The sequence below is a fragment of the Kogia breviceps genome, chromosome X (genome assembly GCF_026419965.1).
Source record: "Kogia breviceps isolate mKogBre1 chromosome X, mKogBre1 haplotype 1, whole genome shotgun sequence".
Lineage (NCBI taxonomy): Eukaryota > Metazoa > Chordata > Mammalia > Artiodactyla > Physeteridae > Kogia > Kogia breviceps.
This window is the reverse complement of record NC_081330.1, coordinates 101,863,576-101,882,210: the sequence shown is the minus strand read 5'-3', so window position 1 is coordinate 101,882,210 and position 18,635 is coordinate 101,863,576. Positions and strand designations below refer to the sequence as shown.

The following is an 18,635-nucleotide window of genomic DNA, read 5'->3' as shown; positions in this document are numbered from 1 at the left end:
AATACTTCATAATCTTGTCTAAGCATAGACCAAAACAAGGTGACTGGTCAAGCCACAAAGTATCAGACATCCCCCTCTCTTGGCTACTGTGAATTTCCTGCTACCTCCTTACCAGTTACAGCTTTAGCCTTCTTCTAGTTGGCCCATCTTCTTGATAAAACTTAAGATACCAATCATAGCATTGTCCCCACTTCCTGGCATCATCTAATCTAGAGCAAATCCCTGTTGCCTTGAACTCTCCCCATAATTATCTAACATAACCCAATATTCTATATTAAATCCTTTCAAATGCTCTCTTACTGAGACTTCCTGTGGTTCTTCATGGCATGTGTTTTCCTTCACTGCAATGAACAAAAATCTCAACTTGTTCAACTTGTTCTTGGCGATCTTTTGGTCTCATGGGTATTGGCAGTTACCACATAGTCATTTCAAAATCAATACTAGTTTAACAAATTTCTATAATCTAGTTACAAGGGAAAGATTCACATCAGAGTAATCCCACAATGACCCACAGATTTTGGGGGTGGTAGGAAGCTGTTTTGAGCACCTTGACATGCTATTTTCAGTCACTTATTAATCGTATACAAGATCCCTCCCCTTTTTTAAGAATGCTCTGTTCACCGTGGTTTAGTATCTTAATACCTACATACACTAGAGGGATATTTTTTAAGTATGGAAGTGTCATACATATCAAGACACTCTACATGTACTGTTTAGACAATAATAAAAAGAGTATCTGTGTATTCAGCACCCAGTTTAAGAATGAGAGCATTCTTGTTTTGTATTTTTTTATTCCCTTGCTTTACTTTATGGTTTTACTGTTTACTTGGATATATCCCTAAGTAATATATTTTCTAATTTTTCATTTTTGAATTCTATAGAAATGGAAATCATACTGTGTGTATTCTTTGTGACTTTTGGCTCAACATATTTTTGTGAAATCTATCCATGTTTATGTGAATACCACTCCGTTCATCTTCACTGTTGTATCATTCTATAATGTATCTGTTCTCTTGTTGATGGAGATTTTTGTAGTTTTAGTTTATAATGTTACAAAAAATGCTGCTATGACATTCTTGTACACATGGCCTAACAAACATGTATAAGAGTTTCCTTGGGTAAGGTTTTTAAAACTGTGAGTTATGACCTATTGGTGGGTCATGACCAGCATTTAAGAAAAAAAGGAAACAGAAAATGTCGGTATACATAAAATTATATGTATGTAAGTATATATATACTTGTGTGTGTGTGTGTGTGTGTAGTTATTTTCTGGATTATACACCACAATCCAGAAAAAACATACTTTTTTCTTTCCAATTCCCCTTTCCCCCATCCCCTGCCTCCGATAACCACAAATCTGTTCTCTTTTTCTATGTGTTTGGGGGTTTTTTTTAAGTATAATCGACCTCCAACACTATGTTAGTTCCTGGTGCACAACATAAGTCTAGTTTACATCTGTCACCATACGAAGATATTACATTATTATTGACTATATTCCCTATGCTGTACATTTCATCCCCTTGACTCATTTATTTTGTAGTTGGAAGTTTGTACCCTCTAAATCTCCCTCACCTATTTCACTCATCCCCTTGCCCCCCTCCCTTCTGGCAACCAGCTGTGTTTCTTACTGTGACCTCTGCCAAAAATGTTGTTTGAGAAGACTCCGGTAAAGGAGTGCACCTAGGAATGAAACTGAAGGGCAAATGGTATGAGCATTTTCAGCCTTATAAGATAAGTTGTTTTTTTATAATCGTTGTACCAATTTAAACTCCACGAACATTGTATAAAAGTTTCCTTTACAATCTTACCAATGCCTGGCATCATGAAAAAATTTAAATGTTGTCCAACTGGTAGATATAAATGGATATCTTATTATAATTTTAATTGGAATTTTCTTGATTACTAATGAGGTTGAGCATCTTTTCATAGGTTTATTGGCTCTTTTGGGTTCCTCTTCTGTGATATGACTATCTGTATATTGTCAAATTTTCTATTAGGCTCTTAGTCTTTACTGATTTGAAGGTGTTTTTTTATGACCCCCTTCATCTCTAGAAATGCTTTTGCCTTAAGGTCTATTTTGTCTGCTATTCATACAATGATATCAAGTTTCTTTTGGTTAATATTTACATGGTATATATTCTTTTACCATTTGCTTTTCAACCTTTCTGTGTCCATATGCTTAAGATGAGACTCTATATAGCGTATCTGCTATTTTAAATTATATGTTACATGTATTTAAATATTTGCTATACATATATGCTGTATATATAATGTGCTATATATACATATACATGCTATGCATATATGATATATATTTGTTGAAGTTTAATTTGACAATATTTTTTCTTAAGCTATAGAGTTTAGTCTACTTATATTCATTGTAATAACTGCAATATTTGTATTTGTATTGCAATTACTGTAATATTTGCTTTTATTTATATTATCTATAGATTGAAGTACTGTATTTTTTTCATTCCATTTTATCCTCTCTACTAGTGTAGATATTATATGAATTTTTATTTTTAGTGATTACCCTGGGAATCACAACATTCATATTTAATTTTATAAATCATTAGTTATAGCCTTCTTCTAATCAGTAAAAGGAACTTGGTATTCTTAAACTCCAAATATCATCAGCCTGGCTTGTATATACTTTACTTTTTCTCCTATGTTTTAGACAATACCTTATTTTCAATTCAACAATTTAGATATTATCATTTTCGTTTTACATCAACATTTGTTTAGATTTATCCATGTGTTTTACCAATTTCACTTTTCACCATTCCTTTTTATATCTCAGACCTACTTTAACTCTTCTTGAAGTACAGTCTTTAGAAGTCCCTTTAGTGAAACTCTATTGATGGTAAATTATCTCACTTTTTATTTTACTGAAAATTTTTTTGTTTTACTCTTACTCATAAACAGTGTTTTCTCTGGATATACAATTCTAGATTGATAGTTATTTTCTCTCAGAACTTTTTAGATATCATTTCACTGGCTTCTGGTTTTCATTATTTCTACTGAAAGTCAACTGTCACCCTAATCATCATTCCTCTGTATCTAATCTGTTTTTTTCCCCCTCTCTAGCTACGTTTAAGATGTTCTCTTTATCTGTAGTGTCCTACAGATTCACCATAATATGCCTAGGGGTTTCTTTTTAGTTTTTCTGTTGGAAGGGAAGAAAGGAATAAATATATACCATCATCTCCATAAGGCCAGGGTTGTTGTTTGTCTTTTTCACATCTGTACTCTTAGCCTTAGCACAGGGCTTAACACATGTAGGAATGCAATAAATATTTGATGTGTAATGCATAAATTTATAAATAATTCTAGTTTCCTTATGAATAATAAGAAGGAAACTCATCTTATTTCAGCATATCTAATAAGTGTGTCTTATCTCAGATGTCTCTGGTCACTAGTAGAAGATAAAGGAAGAAAATGAATCTTTTGGTCACTGTTCTTCTTTTTTAGGATAAGATTACCTATTTTTCCCTTGTAAATCTAAGGACAACTTAACTTGACTACATTTAAATAAGCTTCCAAGCAAAAGTTTGAAGTCCCAAGAGTTGAATGTTAAAATTAGGGCCTAGCAAATTCTGAATACTCAGTAATCATTAATCACAAATAATGAATGTAACTCAATTTCAGTCAAACTCACTCTTTAGAGTATGACCTATAAGAAACACATCATCTATTCTGAGCCTTGTATTTCTGAAATATTAGATTGATGTGGCAGAGAAGAATATAACTTTTATAGTGGGTGTCATGTTTTTTTTCTTTCCTCTTTTACCCCTCCTTTATTCCTATCACTCTGCCCCCAACACAGAGACACACTTGCAGGCGCGTGTACATGCACACACACACACACACACACACACACAGAGTCATAGCCCATCGTATGAAATGCTACATGTTATTCCTTGGCTTCTGTACGTTTTCACCCTTACTCAAAGCCTTGTCATACCTGACAGCTACAAGTTCTTTACTGACAATTTTGCCAAATGTAAAGGGCTTTCGGTATAAATACTGTTTTTGTCATAATACTGTATAACTTTGGACAAGTTATTTAGCCTCTGTGACCTTTGATTCCCTCATCTGCAAGTTGAGAATAACATAGCTACTTTATGGCTTATAGTGAGGATTCTAGGTGTCATGTATAAAGTGCCTAATGCATGACTTGATGCATCGTACACACTGACTCAGTATTAGTTCCCTATTCTTCAGCTAAGCCTTCCATCTACCTCCAGGACTTGAGAAGGTGGCAAAGGCATAATCCCAAGAGATTGTTCTGATGTTGCAGAGTTCTGAAATGACAAATGACTCAAGTCCATATCTGAGTCAAGCAAATATAAGGATTATAGTTATTGTTCTTATAAGGATAGCAAGAAGTAATGACTAACAATTCTGGGAAGATCTTATTTGTGTTAGGTGTTGGCAGCTCTAGGCATATATGATAAAGATGATATGGAGGCCCATTTCCTGGGGCATGTAGACCTGGTGGGGCCCACTTGCCCCTGTCACACATCGATGGCCATCCACCTCACCCTATATCTCAAGAACATACCAAAAAACAAACACACAAAAAAAACTAAAACAAAAAATACGAGCTGAGGCTTTGGCATGCCTCTCTTAGGTGGTTCTCTATCGCTGATCTGTATTATTCCCCTTGCTCTTGTTTCTTTTTGTGTCAATTCTTTGTTCTATTGCAGAGGTTGGCAAACTTTAAAAAAAAATAAAATGCCAGACAGTAAGTATTTTAGACTTTGTGGGCACTGTGGTCTCTGCTGTAGCTACTCAAGTTTGCAGTTGTAGCAGAAAAGCAGCCAGAGACAATACATAAACAAATGAGCATGGCTGTGTTCCAATAAAACTTTATTAATAGACACTGAATTTTGAGTATAATTCATATTAATTTTCACATGTCATGAAATATTCTGCTTTTGATTTTCCCTAACCATTTAAATTGTAAAACCCGTCTCTAGCTCGTAGGCTGTACAAAACAGGTAGTGAAGTGAATTTGACCCACAAGCCGTAGTTTGCCTACCTCTGCCCTATTGTTCCTCTGAATTTTTCATAGGTATCTTCTTAGAACCCGTGCACGTCATTTCCTGAGTTGAATACTAAAACAAAGAGGTTTTTATGTTTAATGGTTCTATTAGTTTTCTGTGGCCACCATCACAAATTGCCACAATTTAGCAGCTTAGAACAATGTAAATATATGATTTTGATGCTGAAAACTCGGCCTCTGTGCACCAGTGCCGAATTGAATCTTGGAGACAGAGTTTGGGGCGAAGTAGAAAAGGGTAGCTTTATTGCTTTACCAGGAAAAGGGGGACACATCAGGCTCGTGCCCCTGAAGAACTGTTATCCCAACGTGAGAGAATTTGGTGAGGAGTTTTGTAGCGGTGGTTCAGGGAGGGGTTGCTGTTAAGATTAGGGTGTGTGCAGGGCCTGCACTCCTTTAATCTGGCCTCAAGTAGTCTAGATGAGCTTCTCTGGTTCCTTTAATCTGGCCTCAGGTCGTCTTCTCTGGAAAGAACAATGCTGACATCTTCCATTTGTTGGGGGTTTTAGTTCTGTAAAGAGCTCAAAGATACTGTTATGTGTATCCCTTGAGGGGGCACCAGGACCCTGCCCCAAGGTTGCACTACTGTTTCTTGGCTGCTCCTCCCTTGTCTCTGCATCTCCTCCCTCCTCTGATTAGCAGCTGTTCGAATCTGCCCTTTGGAACTCAGGGAAGGTCACAGAGGCTGGAGTCTGTTCCCTACAAACAAGAAACGACAAAGGCTTCCATGCCCAGGAGCCCCACAGGGTCCTGCTCGGTTTCAGTCTCACAGTTCTGTAGCCCAGAAGTCTAGTTTGGCTTCCCTTGTTTCTCTACTCTCCGTTCAATAGGCTGAAATCAAGGTGTCCACTGGCTGAGCACCTATCAGGAGGCTCTGGGAAGATTCCACTTCCAAACTCATTTTGGTGGGCAGATTCTAATTCCTTGTGGCTGTAGGAATGAGGCTTCTGTTTCCCCACTGGCTGTTAGCTAAGAGCCAGCCTTTGCTCCCAGAGGCCTCTCTCTCTGATCCTTGCATATGGACCTCTGCATCTCAGAGCCCTCTTCTCACATTTGGAATCTGTCTGACTTCCCATTCTGCAGCATCTCAGTATCCAACTTCCTCTTCTTCTTCCTCTGTTTTTAGGGGCTCAGTGATTACAGTGGGCCCACCCAGATAATCCAGGACAAGCTCCCTATTTTAAGGTCAGCTGATAGGTAACTTCAGTTCCCTCTGCAAAGTTCAGTCACAGCAGTACCTAGATTAGCATCTGATCGAATAATTAAGGGACAGGAATCTAGAGGCAACATCTTTAGAATTTAGAATTGAACAATTACCACGTAGATTTCCAACGTAAGTACTGATGTATAAGTCTAGATCACTTAAGATGTATCCAGAAATAATTTAACCCATTCAAGTATTCAGTTTGGGTGTATTTTATACAGTTTTGGAGCTAATCCAATAATCCTTGCTTCTCAATAGATGATCTAGCCACTTGAGAGGAAATTTGAGATGTACATGCTATGGTCATTCAATGAATAATTTGCTCCAAGGATGACATTTTCACTTTTTTTCCCAGTAGTAGAACTGGGTTTCATAAATAACTTACCTTTGTTTCCTACATTCAGTAGTATTTCAGGATAATTGCTGTGGAGAACAAATTGGCATATTTTTCTGGAGTGATTTTTTTTTTTTTTTTAATATTTAAGATCCAATTGTTAATTTCTAAGTCCAACCAGGTACTGAATCTCATGGATATAATACTCTAGGGCTAGAAATCTCTATTTGACTCCTAGCTGCTTTGCTTCAGCCACCATGTCAGACTTGTCAGTGATCTTGCTGGTTTTCATCCTCAGTTGTTACCTGAAAACTGGGTTTGCCTCTTGGTGGGTGTTGAGCCAATAGACACAGCCAAGCCAAAGATCGGGAGAAGAAGGAAGTATTTATTATTATTTGCAGCAAGTAAGGAGAACACCAGGGATCGTTCTCAAAAGAGTGTCTCCCCAACAGCAAAACTGGGGAAGCTTTAAGCTAAGGGTACATGCATATTCATGAGGGGGCTTCAGCATAGAATTGGGGCAAGTTGACAGAGTCCAAGCTTCAGTTGATTGAAGTCAGGAGGGTCAACATTATCATTCCATCCTCCACCTGGGTGGGGGCCTTAGTTCCTGCAGAACTCAAAGATATATTACTATGTATATCCCTTGAGGAACCAGGACCCTGCCCCAAGGCTGCACTATTGTTTCTTGACTGCTCCTCCCTAGTTTCTGCATTCCCTCCCTTAAGATCATTAATTATTGAGACCTGTTCCAGGGCAAGTATTTTTGCCAGGCTCAGATCACAAAATGGCTTAGGCCAAAATGGGTTCTATGTCAAGAAAGCCATTCCTGGTTCTCTTTCTCCAGGGACCCCCTAACCTATCTGCTTCATAGTGGCCCACGTATCTCTATCTTTCTTTTCACTTCTTGCCCCCATGATACCCTGATTCACATCTTCATCATTTCCTATCCTATCTGTTGCAATAACTTCTTCATTGGCCTTCCTGCTTCTGGTTTCTCCCCCTTACAATGCTCCAGAGAGTCTGTGATTCAACCTGAAATTTAGAAAAACTGCCAGAGTTCCCTAGTGCCTCCAAAATGGCATTCCAACTCCTTAGCTTGACATTCAGAGATTCCCATTATATGACCCAATCCTACCTTTCAACCTCATCATTTTCCATTACAGTCCTCCATAGAGGTGTTGGGACAAGTAGTAAGTGAACATGGGCCATGTTCTGAGAATGGTAAATAGGTCTGTGTAACTGGAGTAAAGGGTTTGTGTAACCATTGCAGATGGGTGTGATTATTCAAAGGTCCTTCTTTTCGGGCTTCCCTGGTGGCACAGTGGTTGAGAATCCGCCTGCCGATGCAGGAGACACGGGTTCGTGCCCTGGTCCGGGAAGATCCCACATGCCGCGGAGCAACTAAGCCCGTGAGCCATGGCCGCTAGGCCTGCGCGTCCGGAGCCTGTGCTCCGCAACGGGAGAGGCCACAACAGTGAGAGGCCCGCATACCGCAAAAAAAAAAAAAAAAAAAAAAAAAAGGTCCTTCTTTTCCACATTCAACGTTCAACTGATTGTGAAACCCAGACAGGTCCTTCTACCACCTACATTTTTAATTTGTCTCCTCCTCTCTATTAGTCTTGCCATTTCCCTACCTCGGGTTTTGCCATCTCTCTCCTGGACTGTTGCCATGGCCAACCTGTCTCTTTGTCCCATTCTCTCTTTACTCTAACTGAGTCATTATATTACATCAAGGTATCGTGCTAAAACAGAGTCTGATTGGGACATCCTTGGTGGTCCAGTGGTTAAGACTCCATGCTTCCACTGCAGGGGGCACAGGTTCTATCCCTGGTCAGGGAACTAAGATCCTCAATGCCATGCATCATGGCCAAAAAAAAAAAAAAGAAGAAGAAGAAAGAAAGAAAACAGAGTCTGATCATGGCCCCTTTATAATTCAAAACCTTCATTTGTTGCCCACTGTTGTCATTAAAGATTATTTACCCACTGATGCAGTGGTTAAGGATTTGAGCTATAGCATAAAAAAGAATGAAATAGTGCCATTTGCAGCAACATGGATTGATCTAGAGATTATCATACTAAATGAAGTAAGCCAGACAGAGAAAGACAAATATCATATGATATCACTTATATGTGGAATCTAAAATATGACACAAATGAACTTATTTACAAAACAGAAACAGACTCACAGACATAGAGAACAGACTTGTGTTTGCCAAGGGAGTGGGGAGGGATGGGTTGGGAGTTTGGGATTAGCAGATGCAAACTGTTTTAAATAGAATGGATAAACAACAAGGTCCTACTGTGTAGCATAGGGAACTATATTCAATACCCTGTGATAAACCACAATGGAAAAGAATATGAGAAAGAATGTATATATATGTATAACTGAATCACTTTACTGTATAGCAGAAATTAACACAACATTATAAATCAACTATACTTGGATAAAATAAATGTTAAAAAAAAAAAAAAAAAAGAACTTGAGTTATAGGCCAGACTGCTTGTGATGGGATCCTGGCTTTACGTGTGAGACACATAATTTTATTGCTCTAAGTCTCAGTTTCCTCATCTATAAAATGGGGATAATAATGTTTACAGAGGGTTGTTATATGGATACAAGTATATTGAGTATGAAGGGCAGTTAGCAGTTACCTGGTACATAGTACATATGCAAATAATAGTGGCCATTATAATCACCATAAAATACTCCAAAGACTGAGATGGACTCTATAAATAACTGGCTATTTTTTACTTAATTAAGAACTTTTGAGAGTTTATTTGGCTAAAGAATTGAATTTCAATGCTCTCCTCTTTTCTTTTGAGTAGGCAGCTAAGGATTGTAACTGGTGAATGGTTTTTTGAAGAAAAGGCAAAGCGTTTCAAGCACGTCAGTGTTCTGGGCACTGATGTTGTCCGACAGTCCATCTTAAGAAGAAGTCCAGGTAACTAAAGCAAAACTGTTTTAATCTTCATTTTGGCAGGCTAAATAAATTCCCTATATTATGTAGCAAATGAGAACAGTTGAATTTCCTGAATCCCTTGGGTCTTTTCAAAACTCAGTGGCATGAAATCTAAATCTGCATTTCATACAAGGGAAGAGGAAGTCGGTAGAAAATAAAATCCACAGTGATTTTTCATATATGTGACACACTGAGATTTTCAGGGGAGGCATTTATCTTCATCACAGACGGGTCTTTTCCTGAATGCACTTCCAATATTTTACTATAAACATTTAAGAAAGTAACATAAAACAGATGAATTACATGATTCACATTGTGAAAGCAATCCTTGGTTTTTCAACAGGATATATTTCAGATTTCATTTAAAATTTTACTTTTTCTGGGGCTTCCCTGGTGGTGCAGTGGTTGAGAATCCGCCTGCTGATGCAGGAGACACGGGTTCGTGCCCTGGTCCGGGAAGATCCCACATGCCGCGGAGCAGCTAAGCCCGTGAGCCATGGCCGCTGGGCCTGCGCGTCCGGAGCCTGTGCTCCGCAACGGGAGAGGCCACAACAGTGAGAGGCCCGCATACCGCAAAAAAAAAATAAAATAAAAAATAAAAAAATTAAAAAAAATAAAATTTTACTTTTTCTCATCCAGTGATTCTCAACCAGGGGCTGATATGTTGTACTGTGCCCCCTTCCATCAAGCTAGGGGAGTGTTGAGATATGCAAGGGGGCATTTTTGGTTGTCCCAATGACTGTGGGGGAATTAATGGCATTTCGAGATGCTAAATGGCCTGAAATTGCACAAGACAGTTTCACTCAATGAAGAATTATACTGTCACCAAATACAGATAACACCCCACCTTGAGAACATTACTCTGTGCATTCAGACTACAATTTAATTGGTTAAGTATTGAATGAACCTATGTTTAGGATCATGTGTCTCAGGTATGCTGTAGTAAAGGTGGAGCAGGTCTGTTCCTAGGGTATCTCTCCTTTCAGACACTGGAGACAAATGCCCTTATTTTTAAGTCTGGAGGGTAGGCCTGGGAGGCTTGGACCTGATTCCAGTGCCACTTCTGTGTGTCACAGTAGCCAGGAAGGGCTTTCCCAGGTGGGTAACATCAGGTCTGATGCCACAGAGGGACAGAGTGGAGTTAGAAGTAAGCAGCTCTGGCTGCTTCCTCCGCTCAAACCTCAGCACCTTCCAGAGTGTAGACTGTCTCTCAAGTCACGAGGTGTGTACACAGGTGTTGGCCCTCCCAGGAAGTCTGGCTTGTGTGCTCAAAAATCAGGGTATCGTTTCTAGAATCCCATGCTAGAATTCAGTCTCTAGGGATTTGGAGTTCTCATGAACCAAGCTCCTCTTCCCTGAAAATATTTGCAGAGGGATCATGTATCGTTCGTTGCTCCATCGCAGACATCACTAGAAAGCTTATCTCAGCAAAACTCCCACAGATGAGTCTCAATCTTAGTCCTCATTTAACCGTAGAACACTCAACAGATTAGAAATAAGTGTGTGACCGGGAAACACGGGTGGGAACATCACTGCCAATTTTTTTAGACTTCTATGTCCTGTGCTAATGTAGGAAAGTGAATGAAGAATAGAAAATTGCTCTCATTTCTGGCCATTTCATATGTAAAGTTGTCTTCTGATTGTTTCTCAGGAGGAGCTGAGGAAATACAAATCCAAGAACAAACCCATCAGAACGCAGAAAAGTCAGACGCTTCACTTTCTGCTGGGCGGAAGGCCAGCCACTATGGGCCCAGGAAAAAGGGGTAAGACCCAGCCTTTTCAAGGGAATCTTTGATCTTTGTTCCAGTCACCTGTGAAATAGATGCCTTCGTTTTTTCAAGTCTAATGTCACTTAAGTGACCCAGAGAAGGTCAGACTCATCCGAGGTAACATTCTCCTATCATTCTCCTCAGGAAATGCAGTTTTAATAACTTTCAGTTTTAGATAAAGGTTCCTTCTGACCTGAACCTGTAAGAGTTTTTCTTTCACTTGACATATCTGGTCCTTTACTTCTGGGTAGAAGGTTTCATGCTAGGGCCAGTCTTGTCTGTAAGGAGGTGACAACTGCCTTTGTTGTAGGGTCAACACACCTCCCCCGCACCCAACCTGAGTGCTGATGCAAACGGAAACAGCCAAATCAGAGATTTATTAATAGGGCTTAAAACATTGTCTCCCCTGTTTGAAACGCGGGCCTCCTTAAGGAAGAAATCATTTGCCCACCTCACTGACTTCATTCAGAAAGCAAATATTTGTCAAGTGCTGAGAATAGGAATGGGAAGCACACAGGGACGCAAGATTCAGGGCGGCGCTGGGAAACTTGGAGTGAGAAGGTTCCATCACGGAGAGTCATGTGGCCCCCAAAATGCAGGTCATAAGGACCCAAAGGCAAACTGTTGCCTTACAACCCTGCCGGGCTTCCCTGGTGGCGCAGTGGTTGAGAATCCTCCGCCTGCCGATTCAGGGGACACGGGTTCGTGCCCCGGTCCGGAAGGATCCCACATGCCGCGGAGCAACTAAGCCCGTGAGCCGTGGCCGCTGAGCCTGCGTGTCCGGAGCCTGTGCTTCTCGACGGGAGAGGCCAGAATGGTGAGAGGCCTGCGTACGACAAACAAACAAACAAACAAACAAAACAGCCCTGCCTGTTGCAGTCTCCATTTCTCAGGCAACTCGTGGCCAGTTTTGTGACCGAGGGAGTGAGGATCCTAATCTACACCAAGTGGCTTTATGGTTCTTTCTGGGTAGTGTGGCTTCCTTCTCAGCAGAAGCCAATGTGAGGGGCTGCCAGTGCCTGAGCCTTCATCTGTCGCTATGGAAAGTCCATTTTGTTCTTTTTTATTTCGTTTTTTAAAGAATCCTGAACTGTGAGTGGGCATGAAACCTAAATGTCATTTGACTCAAAGACTCATGACTAACCATGTCTTTGTTAATTAGCGTAGATTAATGGGAAAGACAGCCTAGAGGGACCATACATCCTATCTGTTGAGTCTTCCTACCACGTTAAACCCATTTGTCACTCCTCGGCGCTCCCACAGTGCCTTGTGCCCGTGTGTCACTCGTTACTTGGTGTGCTCTGACACAAAGCCCCTCCTTACACAAGAATGTAAAGTAAATGAACTGGTCTTGCTCAATACCACCCCCCTTGAATTGTAAGCTCCTTTAGTGCTGGCCCAGTGTCTTTTTTGCTTTTGTGCTACAGTATCCAGCGTGGTGCCTGGCCCATCAGAAACGATCAGTGGTCTGATTGAATTAAACTGAGAGCCCACAAGTGCTTCTAGGAGCTGTAGTGCACAGACCCCAGGCCAGGCATCACTGTGTGGGTTACAGAATGGTGGGCTTGGAACTAGGAGACAACAGTGAGCCCTGCTAGAACTCAAAACTGGCATATGATGCTTCTGTCTTCAAGGAATGTAACACCTAGTCGAGAAGAAAAGGTTCAAAGGTCCACACCTGAAAAGTTAATTTGTACAGAAGGATTTTAGAAAAACATAAGATGACAGTATGAGCTGCCTGAAAGCCTTTCTAAAACAACAAGACAAGGAGTTAACTACAAGACATAGAATATGGAAATAATTAAATTTTTTTAACTTTTCTTTATTTATTTTTTGGCTGCATCGGGTCTGGGTCTTAGTTGCGGCATGTGGGCTCTTCCAGGCGTCTCTCTAGTGGTGGCATGTGGGCTCTCTAGTTGTGGCACACGAGCTCTCTAGTTGTGGCTCACATGTTCAGTAGTTGGAGCGTGCTGGCTTAGTTGCCCCACAGCATGTGGGATCTTAGTTCCCTGACCAGGGATCGAACCCATGTCCCCTGCATTGGAAGGCAGATTCTTAACCACTGGACCACCAGGGAAGTCCCAATAATTAAATATTAAATAAGTGGCTTTGATCATTGATATTGGGAGGGCACAGGGGCCATTGGGAAAGACATGAAATTCTAAGTGGGACTTGATGAGGACTTTGAAAGATGGATGGGGCCAGAATAACAAAAGAGGAGGAACAGTGATTCCAGGTGGAGGAGACACCATGAGCAGCACTGCAGAGGTAAGGACATGTACAAGATGGTTCTCAGAGCAGCATAAATTGACATTATATTAACTGCTATTCTGACCAAAAATGTAATTTTCCAGTTAGATTGAAGCTTCTGAGCCTTAGACAAGACATTCTACCAGTGGTCTTTGAAACAGAAACAACTTGGCAGATTCTATTAAGATTGTCCCAGTACCTCTGGAATACTTTTTCCCCCTGAGAAAACTGGAGCCTGTAAAGTAAATGAACTGGTCTCTCCAGATACCATCACAAAAAGAATATAGCTTTGGTTTTTTAATCCAAGTGCATTTGGAAAGATCCATGTTTGAGGCCTTTGGTAGCCTGGATTGTGACTTGAATCTTGGTTTCTGAAAAGCTCTTTTTAAGTTCCTAGTAATTTAGTGAAATGGGCATGCGATCAAATTTCATCTGGTATGAGACATTCCATTGTTCAAACTTATTACCCCAGGGACATGGGTGCCGTCACTTATTCCACAAGAATTGACTGGGTTCTAGTATGTGCCAGGCATCTCTCTAAACTCAGGGGACCTAGCAGGGAACAAGAAGAACAGAGTTGCTGCTCTCAGGGAGCTGCGGTCTAATAAGTTGCTACCTCAGTTGGTCTCAGAGGATCATCGTAGCTCTCTTCTCTGAGCAAGGTGAGTTCAAGCTCCCTTTTCTCAGCATCCTGTAAACAAGCTCTGCCCAGGCGTTGCTTCTCCATTCTCAGGTGACAGTGGCGAGTCCCCAAAGTCAATGGCCTTCTTCTGAGAAGGGACAGAGGCCTGGCTTACCAGCAGCTGGTACAGCCTTGGGAGAATGTCCTAACCTCCTCTACCAGAACCTTTGACACTCTACTGCAGAAGCCCTGGGGACTCCCCAGAATTTCTAAGCCCCAAGTCTGCTTGAAAGAAGAATTATTTACTGTTGAAAGTACAAGAAATGGTATTTTTGAAATGATATGTTTAAATGCTTTCTTGTCTTGCTTTTAAATATATATATGTATGTATGTATGATTTCAGATTTCTTCTTAGCAAGTTCAGATCAGCAACCAGAGGAGAAATTGTAACTTCAAAAACTGAAAGTGGGAGGAGCTACAGCTTGGACTTAGACAGCCAAAATTTTCGGAGTTTAAAGTCAGCCCGTGGTTCAGACAGGTAAGACACATAAAGATTGGCCAATGGGCTAGCCTGAGGATAAGGTTGATGTATTTCCATCCAAACAGTGCTTCTGGATACCTGTAAAGTATTCCCTCTCAGAGATCTAACACATAATGTGAAAAGCCAGGAGGATATTTTTTAGTTGAAATGGAAAGCACTTACACTTCTGGAATCACAGCTATTGAAATCATCTGTGTTACCTGCACGGCTGAGACTTGATGTTTTGGGACTCAGGGCTGCAGTTCAGATGGAGAGATCCAGAAATATAAATTATTTTCATTGATTTCTTGATATTTTTCTGTTTAATCTTCTGAAAAAGAAACCTCTAAGCGTCATACATTCCTTGCAGCTTTTTAAAATATTTATTTATTTATTTATTTATGGCCGCATTGGGTCTTCGATGCTGCGCGCGGTCTTTCTCTAGTTGTGGTGAACAGGGGCTACTCTTCGTTGCGGTGCACGGGCTTCTCATTGCGGTGGCTTCTCTTGTTATGGAGCACAGGCTCTAGGCATGCGGGCTTCAGTAGTTGTGGCACACGGGCTCAGTAGTTGTGGCTCCCAGGCTCTAGGGCGCAGGCTCAGTCGTTGTGGCGCACGGGCTTCGTTGCTCTGCAGCACGTGGGATCTTCCCAGACCAGGGCTCAAACCCCTGTCCTCTGCGTTGGCAGGTGGATTCTTAACCACTGCGCCACCAGGGAAGCCCCCTGCAGCTTTTAAACAATTAAAAATAATTTCGTTTGAATCGCCTCAGATAATTTCCATAATTTCCACTTCTTTCTAGTTCCACCACCTCTAACTTGTTGTCAGTGGGCCAGCTCCTCAAATCTCCTATGCATAGAGCTATCACCTTGTCAAGAAAAGTAAAGAGAGAAAGGATAGCCAAGAGCGTAGTCATTTCATGTCAGGCTTGATGTTCTTTATCCTGTTGGGGCATAAGTCAAGGCTTATTTTCATGACCGGTGTATTATCAAAGGCAACGATGAGAAAAAAGATCTACCCTCATGTTTCATTAAGAGCACAGGTCCTCTCATACTGATACCTTTTTCCCTATAGCAGTGGTCCCCAGCCTTTTTGGCACCAGGGCCCGGTTTTGTGGAAGACAGTTTTTCCCCAGGGGTTCTGACAGTAATGCAAGCGATGGGGAGCCGCAGATGAAGCTTCGCTTGCTTGCTGGCTGCTCACCTCCCGCTGTGCGGCCCCCGTTCCTAACAGTCTGCCCACCGCTACCGGACCCCTGCCCTGTAGCATTCCTGCAAACCAGTGTCACTTTATGTAAAACTGCACAGAAGAAAATAAGCATAAAATCAATCACTTCTCATCCACTATCAAAAGATTATCACTGTATTCACTCTTTTCCAAATTTTTAAGAATGTAGATTTATTTCCTTTATGATCAAAACATACTTTAAACCCTGGTTGCGTTTGTCCTTGAAGTCATTTCCTTTGACTTCCCTTGGGGTAGCCCCGTGTCGTGTCCCACAAAAACTTTATGTAAAGAAAAAATCTCATTTTTGGTTTTGATTGCTGAATTCCTGACTCTCAGACAGTGATCAAGATTATTTAGAGATGATAAGCAACTCGCTTAGTGTTGCTATTTTTGTTCAGCCTTGTGAGGACTCAATGGAGGAGCCCTCTTGGCTCATATTTCAGGCTGGCATTTAAAAGGGAAAATATATATATATATAAAAGGAGGAAAGATGGAGTCCCCCGTTAAAAACACTTAAAGTCTCCTGGCCCAACAAACATTATATTATTCCATTTTAAATTAATTTGTCTTACAGTTACTCAACAAGAGTAAGGGGCATGCTCTCCAGTATCACATTGCTTATGCCGTTCTTTCAGAATCTATCTGCCTAGGTTTATTCCTTGTGTCTTAACTACTGCTGGGTATAAATACAGTTGACCCTGGAATAACACAGGGGTTAGGGGTGCTGACCACCCCCCCAACACACACACTTTGCCCAGTCAAAAATCCGAGTATAACTTGACAGTCAGCCCTCTCTATCCACGGTTCCTCTGTATCCAAGGCTTCACCCAACTGTGTATCGTGTAGTATAAAAAGTATAAATACTTTTCTCTCACAGTATTTACTGTGGGAGAAAAGTCCATGTATAAACGGACCCATGCAGTTAAAGCTATAAAGCCATATGGACATGTTTCACCAAAGACTGGTGTATTGACCCAGGGGTTTTCTTGTTGTAAACTGGAAGGGCGTCCCTAAGTAGATTTCATATTTTAAATTGTGAATACCCGAGATGGTTTATAGATAGAATATAGCAGTCAGGGTGCTTTGGCTGAAGCATGCCAAGAACAATGTTTTCGCGTGAAGGAAGAGAGTCAGGATGTTTGCGAGATCAGTAGAACAACATGTCCTTTTCCTAGAACATGTATTTATCACAGTGATGACTCATTAATGGACTGCCACAGCAAGATGAATTACCTTATCCCAAAATTATTCCTTAGAAAAGTTGGGGCAGGAGGTGGCCCATCTTTTCTTCACTCCCATCACGTAAAGTTGTTAACTCCTTTTTGTTTGCTTGGAGCTGCAATAATTCTGCAAAGCCAAGCGGTAAAACTGGCAGACTCTTTTCTCCTTAGGTTCTGCAAGCAGAATTGCAGCCTCCCCTGAAAATCATTTTTAATATGGAATAGCAAGTTCCCCAAAAGAGAATTGCAAGATTCTGGTCTCTTTGGTCTATTACCTGACCTAGCTTAGCAATTAATTCCCCTTTCTTTTCATCAGTGCATGTTTCTTCATAGTTCGTTGCTCTTTTCCTGAAGCAGTTGGGCTTGGGCATCCTTTTTAAAAACTCATAACATATCAGAGTAGAAATGATGTTTTAGTAGATGCCTGGTTAGAGTTTATTTCTTTTCAGTAGTTTCAGAGCAGGGAAACGTGTGAATGGCTTAGTCAAGCCTCAGCAGCCTCTCAGAGGAACATGGCAAATGGCTCTTCACTGGTTGCTAGGGACTTGGCAAAGGAGGCAGATGAGATTTTTTAAAAAGAATGTGAATGTGAACTATAATTAATAAACAGAATGCTCTTCAAGGCAGTGATTCCTAGTTCCTTTCCCGCTGTGATGACTTGTCGATATGGTGTGATTTGTGAGCTATCTATCTTAAATCATACTCTCCTAGAAACGAACCCTCAGGCATGGATTCCTAAGTGAGGAATTTGTTCATTGAAATGATTCCAGGAGGAACCAGTAAGGGAATAAGAAAGACAGAATAAGGAAAAGGAGGAAGATGAGCAATGTGCTATCTCAAGTGAGGTCTGCATTTGAGAACTCAGCTTGGTCCTGCAAGGGATTCTGGAACATAAAGTGTCTCCAGCTTTTTCCATTTTGAGCAGCTGGACCATTGCACTTCTGTCCCAGTCAGTCATTGTCTGTAGGTTCCCTTAGGCAGGGTTTCCATATTTAGCAAATAATGACACAGGATGCCCAGGTAAATTTTAGTTCCAGATAAAGAACTTTTTAAAAAGCATGTTTCAGGCTTCCCTGGTGGCGCAGTGGTAGGGAGTCCGCCTGCCGATGCAGGGGACACGGGTTCGTGCCCCGGTCTGGGAAGATCCCACATGCCGCGGAGCGGCTGGGCCCGTGAGCCATGGCTGCTGAGCCTGCCCGTCCGGAGCCTGTGCTCCGCAACGGGAGAGGCCACAACAGTGAGAGGCCTGCATAACGCAAAACAAAAACAAAAAACAAAACAAAAACAAAAACAAAAAAATATATACTACTATTTACATAGTATATGAAAATAAGATTTCATGAAACATGCTTTTTATTTATTTTTTTTTAATTTTATTTTTTGCATTATGCAGGCCTCTCACTGCTGTGGCCTCTCCCGTTGCAGAGCACAGGCTCCGGACGGGCAGGCTCAGCCGCCATG

At 41.0% G+C, this 18,635-nt stretch overlaps 1 protein-coding gene across 7 annotated transcripts in view; it reads left to right on the top strand.

Moving 5' to 3' along the window:
- Positions 1-18,635, top strand: part of SYTL5 (synaptotagmin like 5) — a 243,897-nt gene that overhangs the window by 142,875 nt on the left and 82,387 nt on the right. For all 7 annotated transcript variants that reach the window (XM_067023039.1, XM_067023040.1, XM_067023035.1 and 4 more), the window contains exons 4-6: positions 9,433-9,548; positions 11,218-11,329; positions 14,611-14,745. In XM_067023039.1, coding sequence (XP_066879140.1) covers positions 9,433-9,548; positions 11,218-11,329; positions 14,611-14,745 — 363 coding nt within the window. The remainder of the gene's footprint in view (positions 1-9,432; positions 9,549-11,217; positions 11,330-14,610; positions 14,746-18,635) is intronic.